Consider the following 11,281-nt stretch of genomic DNA (forward strand, 5'->3'; position numbering starts at 1 on the left):
ATTGGCTCATAAATGTTTATTCATGTACATTGTCCCAGTTAAAATAAATTCATAAACAAATAAAATGATACAATGTTTTAATATGGCCACCAGATGGAGCCCTCCCCTTGTTTAGCATTACACGTTCTGTGACTGAAAAAACTGCTCATGTGTATGTCCTGAAGCTGTACTGTTGTTTCCCTGAATGATCCTCATGAAGTGGCCTCAGGTCTGAGCCAGGACTGAGCCAGGACTGAACCAGGACTAAAGGGAGACCAAAGAGAGTCATTTATTATAACAATCATCATAAAAAAATCAAAGAGAAGTGTCTAGCTCAGAGGGAAGAACATGATCACAACTGACTATGACTTAACAAACCCAAATAAATACCTACTTAACTGTTCCTGGAAATAACTGTCACATGTAGAAACGGATGACAACAAAAACACGCTTCTGGGCCTCTTTTTTTAAACTAGATGCCCTTCCTGTGACAACTCTCCCCATTTGTGCAGTCAGGGAACACTGCATCCTGGTTATCCTAGTTCAACACAGGTTTATTCCTTGTTTAGTGCTAGTTGAGTCCTGATTAAGTTCTGGTTTAGACCTGCTTTAGATGTGCGACATTTCCTTTTTATTGTTTTTTTTCTGGTAGTCTCTTAGATTGTGGGTTAGATTCTCAAACACTCGGAGTTAAGTGTCCCTGTGTTATGCTAAGAGTAGTTATCCTGTCTCCTCTTCTCAGTGAGGAGGTTGTGGATTAGACTCCTGATCTTTCTGAATGGAGTAAGCGTGTCCTTGCTGTGTTACTATGGCAATGAGCGTATACCGTCTCCTTTCTCTGAGTAAGGAGGTTGTGGGTTAAATCCTGATCTCTCTGGCAGAGTAGGTATCCCATCTCCTACTTTTCTCAAAAAGGAGGTTGTGGGTTAATCTCTGAGTGGAGCGTGCATGTCCTTCCTGTGTTACTGTGGCAGAGTGGTTAGCCTGTCTCCCGTCTCTCAGTAAGGAGGCTGTGGGTTCGACTCCTTATCTGTGAGTGCACTTGAGTAACTGTGATTATTACTTGGTTCACGGCTTTGTTTACCCCATCCTTTGTCCAAAATTCTCTCTTTTGTCCAGTATTGATTCTCATGTTGATTTATTGACCAGACGAAGATTGTTGTTCTAGTTTCGTCTCATTACAAATCCGCCTTTAGCAATGCCCCCAAATACCCACCTGCTCCCTATGTCTCCATGATCCAAAAACCATTAAAGAACAATAAAAATCTTTCCCCAGCTCACATAGCCCCCCTCCAGAAACCACCCAAAACCTGGTTCAAATCTCCCTAGACTAAGACCAAGACCAGCTGAAGACCCCAGACTGGTCCAAAGCCTGGAGATACAAGACCTTTGGGACCGGAAACATAGACACACACTTTGATGTAAACTCATGCAACTTTAATGACTGGTTGCATACTGTCCAGATACTTGCTGTGAGCCACAGAATTGTAAAAACATGGTAGAACATTTGATTTTGTTGCTGGACTGAGAAATAATCCTTCTATCGCTGCAGGGTTCTCTTGGGAAGTAAAGTCTTTGTCAGGGCCAGACCTTAACAAGGTGTAAATTAAAGAAAAACAGGAGTGGTAATCCTGCAGTAGAAGTCTTCTAGTAGTAGTAGTAGTAGTAGTAATGGTAGTAGTCAGTAAATCACCAGCACCCCACAAGAGCTTCAAATTTGAAAAAACGAAAATAAAAAAATTTGCTTTCTGAATTAAATTGTTTCACATTTGAAATAATCCAAACATCTAGAAAATTTGTAGAAAACTCAAATAAATGTCCTAAAATCCTTTTTTAGCTATCACGGTAATGCTAACAATAGCTAGCATGCTGACAACACACTTCCTGGTTTGCCAGAGGATAAAACACTCTATAATTAGATGCAGAAAGCAAATAGCAGTTTCATTTTGACTCTAAGAGCTGCTTTGGTGCAAAAATGTTTTAATTTATTTAATCCAATAAATCTGGTTCATAGTAAAATTGAGATAAGTTATATATATTTTTGCTACGGTTATGGAGGAAACTGGAAAACAAGACGTTTTCAGAAGAAGGAACTTGACATGCTAGAAATAAGAAGTTAATTTTGGACTTAGAAGTAGTTATGGTAGGTAAAAATTGTATGTAATGTATTACAGTAAATTGCATTGCATATACAGTATGTAGTAGTTGTTGTAAATGTAGTAGTATTGCTAGTAGTAATAATAGTAGTGGAGATAGTAGCTGTAGTAGTAATAATAGTGGTAATAGCTGTTGTAGCAGTAGGAGTAGCAGCAACTAGACACCATAGTAATAGTAGCAGTAGTAGTAGCGGTAATAGTTTTAGAAGTAGTAGCAATAGTTGTAGGAAGTTGCAGTTGCAGAGGCAGTAGTGATTATTGTAGTAGAATGGTAGCTGGCATAGCAGTAGTAATGTGCATTAAAAAATATAAATTTTACCCAAGCAGTATCTATTAAGTAACAGTACTAGTGGCCATTCACAAAATAATAATATTTAATATAATGGGTTATTGGCATTGCTTGATTCCTTTTAGTCATTGTTGTGGAATAATGTGGCTATAACCGCAGAACAGAATGGATTAAACACTGGTGTCACTCTCTCACTCCAGTGATTAGACCATACTGAGTTAGATTAGTCTGAGATCATTATGAACTGTCATCTATCACTGGGACATAGAGGAGTCTGTGTTGAAGAGAGGGGTGAGAAAATATCACATGATTTCACACGAGATAAAACCAGGGGATCTGCACTGGAATTTATTCACACAAAAATATAAAAAATCATATACTAATTTATACTAAAACTAGTATTGAAACTAGATACTCATATTCATATTATCATGGGATCGGAAACAGTACTGAATATCGAGTCTATTCCTTCGTATTGAGTATTGAGAAATCAAGTTCAAATTTTAGTATTGTGACAGTATTAACAGGAACACATGAGATACACCGAAGTGATTTATGGGAGTAGACCATATGAAACAGATCTAAAACCAGGACTCAACCAGGACTCAACCAGGACTCAACCAAAATTAACCCAGGACTCAAGCAGGACTGAACCAGGACTGAACCAGGACTAAACCAGGTCTGAATGAATATAGATTAACTCCTTCAATACCAATGGATCAAGAATCAGCCTAAAATTGGTCTAAAACAGACCAAGGCTGCATCAGATATTAATCAAAACTAAACTGGGGCTAAACCAAGACTGAACCAGGACTAAAACAATCACTGAACAAGGACTAAACCAGGGCTAAACCAGGGCTAAACCAGGGCTAAACCAGGGCTAAACCAGGGCTAAACCAGGGCTAAACCAGGGCTAAACCAGGGCTAAACCAGGGCTAAACTAGGGCTTCATGAGAACAAAAATAGGACGGCTATTTTACAACTGAACATGACTAACTAGAACTACATGAGAACTAAACCAGGATTAACTAGAGCTAAACCAGGACTAAACCAGGCGATCATAAATAGTGTTGTTTACACCCCCGCAGAGCAGCAGCTGGTGTATAGCCTGCAGCGTAGCTCTAAACTCTCTGTTCTCATCTACTTAGCCTTGGGGCCCACAGTTTGGACCCCACATGTGTCAGAACCCCCCAAGAGAGGCCCCTGGGAACCCTCGCCCCTGATTGGTTACTGTCCCTAGGTGCATTCAGAGTATTGGCACAGATATCAGATGGTTTTAATATTTGATGCTATGAAAAGCAAGAGAGCCAATCTGCACCAACCAGGATTATACCAGGTTACTCATAATTTATTCGTTATAATAATGCTGACAAATGGAAGAGAATTTGTCTTAATTTGAGCATGTTTGTGTATTTGGCCTCCGGGCAGATGCTGAACTGTGCTGCTTGAGAAATATAATTGTAGAAACAAATCAAAATGGGACACTGCTCCCTGTGCAGTTATCTGTGTGTGAGTCAACTGGAACATTTACCATTATGCATCATAGAAAATAATGACTGAAGCTTCCACAAAGGACCAACTACTGAGTTAAATCGGTTTCCCCTGTTTCCTTTATCTTTATAAAAATATATGTAGAAACTGCATTCTAACATTGCTACCCAGTTATGTAATGTAGGGCAATTAAGAAATTCTAGGGTGACTAAAGACATGTCCCACCAGTCGATTAGTCGACTAAAAGGGGCGTGGCAAAAGTGCCCACAACTGTTACATAACTTTATGTATCTGACCCAAACTGCATTCACAAAACTACACCTGCATGGGAGTTCATACAAAAATAACTATTTATGCAGAAAAAGTATGTATTTATATAAAACTTGTGAACAGTGAGTTTAATTTGCGTTTTTATATAAATATACTATAAATTCATAATCTTCAGTGATTCACTAACTTCTCCTTTCTGCTGTTGTTCCATATATATCCTTATAATTTAAATAAAATAATCAGTCAACTAACACACCATGAACTGATTAATCGCCAAAAGGCTGACAGCCCTACTTATGTTAGTTTAGCAGTTCATCAGTCATGGACGTGACTCCTCAATTAAAAAAAAGAATTTCAAATTGAAAATCACAATGCCAAAAAAAAACAAACAAGTAAAATATGTTTTCTCCAAAATCGTGTCGCACTAAATCAAAACTAAACCCACAACAAATCTTTATTTTGATTTTCAGGTTACTGAATTGTCAAGAATAATGCCAAATAAAAATATAAATAAATACATTCATGAAATTGAACGAAAAGATTGTGATATCTGAAAGGCTTAATTTGACATTCTTATGTATGGTGGCCTACAAAGGACATAGTAGGCCTGTGGTTATGGTTGTACTCACCTTGTGCAGTGTCCCCTGACGATCCCCCAGGAAGGCGATGGTGAGCCCCGCCTCCGTTGCCGTGGCAACAGCAGACAGGTGTGTGGTACAGGTGAAAGTAGGTGTGGCTTTGACAGGGACTGTGCTGGCAATGGGGTTAGGCGTGTGCTCCCCTCCGCACGGGTAATCCACCAGAGAGGCCTGACAAAGAAAGAAAGGGGTTAGAGCAGGACTAAACGAGAACTAAACCAAAGATAAAACCTAAAGATCAAAACCAGGACTGAATCAAGACTAAAATCTAAAGATCTACACAACTACTAAAACCTGAAGATCTTAACCAGCAGTAAAATATAAAGATCTAAACCAGGACTAAACTAGGACTAAAAGGTAAAGGTCTAAACCAAGAGTAAACCTAAACAGGACCTAAACCCAAGGACTAAATCAAGACTACAATTTAAAGAGCTAAACTAGAACTCAACCAGGACTAAAACCTAAGATATAAACCAAGACTAAACTAAGTCTAAAGTGTAAAAAGATCTAAACCAGGACTAAACTGGGACTAAACCAAAGGAGGATTGAAGAACTATAACTAAATCAAGTCTAGACTAAACTAAGCATGTTCTGAGCAAACCAGGGACAAATCAGGACCAAAAATCTTTGCCAGGAATGTTCCACAGTGTGGCATTAAACTTATCTATCATGCAGTTATTCCATCAACATATTGCTTGAGACCATAAAATCATTCATTTTTATTGTGAGAGGGATCATCTCTCCACAGATCTGATGTGGACCTGGAAATTTCACTCAAAGCAAGAACATCTCCATGGCGACAAGCAGCTAGTGTACCCTCCTCCCGGAAAGTTACATAGTACACCTTTAAGCAATAGGCTACATGATTTATCGAAAATATTATAAAACACTCTATGCAAATTGCAATGCTATTCTCAATTACTCTCCATGATTGGACCAAGCTTGACTTCAGGCGTTAATAATTCAAAATGATTCACAATATTTTCCACTAAACACTTCATTAAACTGACTAATGCAGCTTCATTTTCTCAGAGAATTCTCCAGAATCAATCCAGGGCTGAACGAGAGCCGAGTCCGAGCCCTAAGAGAATCAATAGAGATTAAGTGGGTCAATACAAACGGATCTAAAATAAGAACCAACCAGGACTAAACCAGGACTATGTCAGAACGAAACTAAACCAAAATTAAACAAGCACTAAACCAGATCTACACCAAGACTAACATGTTACTAAACCAGGAATAAACCAGGACTACAAAGGACAAACCTAGGACACCAGAACTCTGCCAGGACTGAACCATTTCTGGATCAATATGGATTAACTCCTTCAATGCCAACGGATTTACAATCAGCGCAGACACCTGAACCAGACTAGGGAGGGGTCAGAGAGGTCAGGGGTCAAATGTCGTGAAGCAGGAAATGAAATACAAATAGTTTCCTGTCACCCCTCTTCCTTCCTTGGACCACTTACACGGCAAACCACCAGCACCCCACAAGAGCTGCAGATTTGAAAAACAAAGATCAAATTTTAAGTAATCTAAACATCTAGAAAAAATTGTAGAAAAACTGAAATAGAAACCTTAAAGGCGCTGTCCCTGTATTTTACTGTCTTAAAATCTGAACTAGGTGATTTTAGACATCACATTCCAAAATTACTACAATAATCATTCACCGAGATGAGAGCGAAGTTTAGCCGTCACGGTAATGCTAACAACTAGCATGCCGACAGCACACTTCCTGTTTTGCAAGAGGATAAAACTCAAACATACTCATACATACTCAAACATCAAACACACATATTTAGACGCAGAAAGCAAATAGCGGTTTCATTTTAACCCTAAGCTTTGAGGAAAAATAGATTTTAATATATTAAATGAAAAAAAAAAATCAGATTCATGGTAAAACTGAGATATTTTTGTTTTGTATTTGATATGGAGGGAACTGGAAACAAGAAGTTAGAATTTAGACATCTTGAATCAGAAATATATAACTGTTGTTACAAAAATACATTTTCAGAAGAAGAGACTTACCATTATGCATGAAATTCTTTTCAAATGTATTTGGTGCTGTGGCAGAGTGGTTAACCTGTTTCTCAGTAAGGAGCTTGTGGGTTAGACTCAGTGGTGGAACAAGTACTGTACTTAAGTATATGTTTTAGGAGTCTGTAGATTTTAAAGTAGATACTTTTTACTTCACTACATTTGAGAGCAGCACTAAATTTTTGATTTGGACTGAAAAGTAAAACAAATTTTTATTATTGTTTGAGACTGGCTGAAAAGGCTGAGGGGTTTATTTTTAACACATTCAAAGTTTGAGCAAACAAAACTGTACAAATAAAAACAGCTAGAAAACTATTGATTCAGTTGTTTTTGTTGAACAGAATTCAGCTCAAATCTTTATCAAAATCAATACATTTGACGCTTCATTAGATCTCAAAATCTGTGCAAAATACTTTTTACTCTTTAAGTAAACTTTTAAAAATATTAATACTTTTTCTTGAGTAAAAGTGTCAAACTTTTACTTGTACTTGAGCATTTTTTGCACCAGTATCTGTCCTTTTACTTAATTTAGCACTTCTTTTCCACTGGTTAGACTCCTGATCTCTCTGAGTGGAGTGTGTATGTCCTCCTTGTGTTACTGTAGCAGAGTGGTTATCCTCCTCTCTCCTACCTCCTCCTCCTCCTATCTGGTGAAGTGGTTGTGGGTTGGATTCCTGATCTCTCTGCGGGCATGTCCGTTTAAGTGGTTTATTCTTTTTTCTCCCACTTATTTCTGAACGTACAGTACAACTCCAAAAGACACAAATGAATAGCTCGAGCTGAAAACATAACTTTCTGTCATATTGTTTGTTTCAAGGTCCACGGAGCAGCAGAGGCAGTTAGACTTGTGAAAGACACTAATAGATGCAGCGCAGATAGCACCAGTCAGACGCCATTTGGGACTCCACAGCAACTCCCAACTGGAGCCAGGAAGCAGCAGAATGGCAAAGGAAGTAAATTATCAAGTTTAGATACTTCTACTCATCCATGACCTCTTCAGCATTTTTTACAGACCATCTCAATCTAGGCACTTACCTACAAAACAGCAAGCATTAACTCAAATTTATCTACAGCTATTCTACAGTGCTCCTCTGTCTGTGCTCCTGTCTGCTCCTCTGGCTCTGCTCCTGTCTGCTCCTCTGGCTCTGCTCCTGTCTGCTCCTCTGGCTCTGCTCCTGTCTGCTCCTCTGGCTCTGCTCCTGTCTTGCTGGTCACTAATAGTAATGTCATCCATTTCATATGAAACATTCCGCCATATTCACTGTAACATTACATTCATTGCTCCTTTAGCTTTCCCTCTTACAGATGTGGGTCATGCTTGAAGCAGATGCTGCAGATTAAATGTAATCTCATCTGGATTAGGGTCAGCGGCTGCAAATGTTGGCCATCTGTTAATCTGTGACGTCTCCTGTGATGTCATTAGTGAGGAAGAGGATGACATCATCGGTACAACTTGGATCAAAGTTAGTTACAAACAACAGAGGCAAGAGAGTTTGTCAAGTCGGCTTTTGAAGTTGTCTTGTATGAACACATGCCGAGCCTTTTTTCAGAGAAGATTCTCCTTCCCAGAAAACAGTGATTAACATGTTTTTTTACAAGAAAAATACTGACATCATTTCCAAGAACATAACTATGTAGCCGACATCTAAACACTTGCATTCTCACTGTGAGTGGGGTCGCCTCTCCACAGATTTGACCTGTAATTTGACCGAGTGGCACCACCTGCATAGATATGTCTAATGCCATACTGTGGGATATTTCAGGCAAAGTAATAACATATCCATGCACAGGTAGGCCATCCAAAATTGTTTTCCATTCAGACAATTTTAAAAGTAATGAAGCATCACACACCAATGCTAAGAATATCACATATCTAGATATTCAAAACAACAGCGTTTTTATTATAGTACCAAAGTTCCCATTATGTATTAAATCAATCAAATGAATGCCAGTTATAGATATCCAACTCTATAATAATAGTTAATCGTGGTATTTTTGTATTTTGTAGCTAACAAAATTGTGAATATGCTTTTTTCCCTTTCAAAATTCCTTGACAAGCCTTTAGTTATGTCATAATCCAAAGAATTAAGATTTAAAAGTGCTTAATAATGAATAAATTAATAATATATTTTGGCAATACGATACCATGATACTGCATTTATTGTTACATCCCTATTGCCAACAACACTATTTTCAGTTAAACATTAATGTTGCATTGTATCTTTACCTTGGGTAGTTTGTAACACTTGGACGAGACCTGGTACTCGATGTAGGCTTCTTCCTGTCCACTACTTCCTCTTCCTGCTTCGGTGTAGCACACTTCCTGTGCTCTCCTCAACATGCCGTCCAGCTGCTCCATGCCGTACACGCACAACGCTGACCGGCTCGTGGCCACCGGTGTCGAGGCCTGTCCCGCTGACATTACCACGAAGAGGGCGGGTCTTCCTGTGTGGTTCCCGAGCCACGCCCCCTGAGCCAAATTGTACCCACCCTCACAAAACAACGGCACCTCTACGTAAGAATAAAAACTCCGATCGGAAATGCACAGTCTGGAAACGTACGTCCGATATTCTTTCCTGTGCCACATGTCTCGTCTGGAAAATAAGAAATAAACGTGCTTCCCGTGCACAAACGCTTTCACAAAATGGTTATTATATTCCGAATAGCTCCCAACTACAAGTTTTCCCAGTTCTTCCTCCTGAGAAAACATTCGTCTGGGTGGGATTACAGGAGACAAGCGGCGCGTGGTGATTGGTGGGATGTCGCCAGGGCCTTTGGTGTAGCCTCGTCCAACCAGCATCAAGCGCATCCCCGCTCCTTCTGGGCTGATGATAACGGCGACCGTGGAGATGCGGGGGTCATTAGCGGCAACGTATTGTGTGTCAACCGGGTTTGTGGGGCGGTACAACAAGTTAGTGATGTTAGACAGGCTCCTGGAAAAGAAAACACACAAATTAGTTTTATCAGTCACCAGCAAGCGAGAGATAGAGACAAAGATAAGGTTTTTGACTGGATTCAATCTGCTATGGTTTGTTAACTTTAAACTATATGCTGTTATCTTAAAAAAGACCTATTGTGCTTGTGCCTGCTATAATTGATGACACCCATGGATCATTATGTTATAATTTGCACATTTTAAAACGCAATATTTGTAAACGTCATTACAACAAACGTTGTAACGTGAAGTTGTTGCAGATTTTTTTTCATTTGTTCCAAAATGATAAGACAATACTGCTGAATCCTATGCACATCATTGACTAAGAAAATAAAATTGAAGAACAGTGTCTTGAAAATAAATCAGTCAAAATGAGTAAATGGTGAGGGGAAAACAACTATAACCTAGTTAAAAGTTCTGAAAAGTCAATGAATGAGTATAAGTCACTCACAATAAGTTTTGTTTAAAAAAACAACCTTTTTGTGTGTTGTGGTAGGCAATTATTGTAGTAGGAAAGGATTTATGTTTGAGATTTTTATAGCATAAACTTTTCTTGTCTCATAGCATAAACTTTTCTTGCTTGAGATTTTTACAGCATAAACTTTTCTTGTCTCAACAAGACTGAAATATGCTAAACTAAAACAACAAGGGGGAGAGGGGGCAGAGAAAGAGTGAAATGTGAGTGTATGGATTTGTAAGTGTGTGATATTTTGATATTGATTCTCTAGACAAATTCACTGTATTTATTACTTTTTCTACAAATAATCCCACTGCATTTTAGTGAAATTTGAACAGTTTTAAAAGCCTTTCAGGGGACTGGTGTTGTGAATCAGCCTAGGCTATAAACACTGTGATACCTGCATCTGATTACTGAATTGTTAATCTATGTTTGTTGCATCTGTCCCTATTCAAACAAATAATAAAATAAATAAAAATAAATATGCTGTATAATATAGAATACTATAACTGACCACAAATACTTCAAAGCAAAAGCTGTTGTTTTTAAGGACAGGTCAGGGAAGATTTGGACAGTGTACCTTTAACAGTGATCAATAACAGAATCAATGGTGTAATCAATGGTGTAATGAAGTGCTTAGAGACAGTGGTGACTCAGCTCCTGTTAATATTACAGTTGTTTTAAAGTGTAACAAGTTTAAAAGCTCTGATCTGTCACCGTTAGGGACAGGGCAGTGAAATGAATGTGCTAATGAGCCAAGCTACTGTCAATCAAATAAAGGTGCAGTATTTGGTCATCCAAGGTAGTCTTTTATAAGATCACATAGCTATAGATATGTTATGCACAAAGACTGTATAAAGAGTGGACTAAGGGAGTGTGACATCACCCACATGCTCGCCGGCTCCAGTCAAATGAAGCACATCGAGGCTAACAGTTATAGGGGCGAATTTGGAGCTGAGTTCCATATTTGGAATTCCCACAGCGAGTATCATCTGAGCCAATCTGGAGCAAAGCTGTTGAAGATAACAC

General features: G+C 38.7%; 1 protein-coding gene across 1 annotated transcript in view; it reads right to left on the reverse strand.

Moving 5' to 3' along the window:
- Window positions 1–11,281, reverse strand: part of plxnb3 (plexin B3) — a 132,886-nt gene that overhangs the window by 29,053 nt on the left and 92,552 nt on the right. The window contains exons 4-5 of the mRNA XM_033969188.2: window positions 9,088–9,793; window positions 4,815–4,994 (exon numbers count right to left, since the gene is read on the reverse strand). Of these exons, the coding sequence (XP_033825079.1) occupies window positions 4,815–4,994; window positions 9,088–9,793 (886 nt within the window). The remainder of the gene's footprint in view (window positions 1–4,814; window positions 4,995–9,087; window positions 9,794–11,281) is intronic.

The sequence above is a fragment of the Periophthalmus magnuspinnatus genome, chromosome 7 (assembly GCF_009829125.3).
Source record: "Periophthalmus magnuspinnatus isolate fPerMag1 chromosome 7, fPerMag1.2.pri, whole genome shotgun sequence".
NCBI lineage: Eukaryota > Metazoa > Chordata > Actinopteri > Gobiiformes > Gobiidae > Periophthalmus > Periophthalmus magnuspinnatus.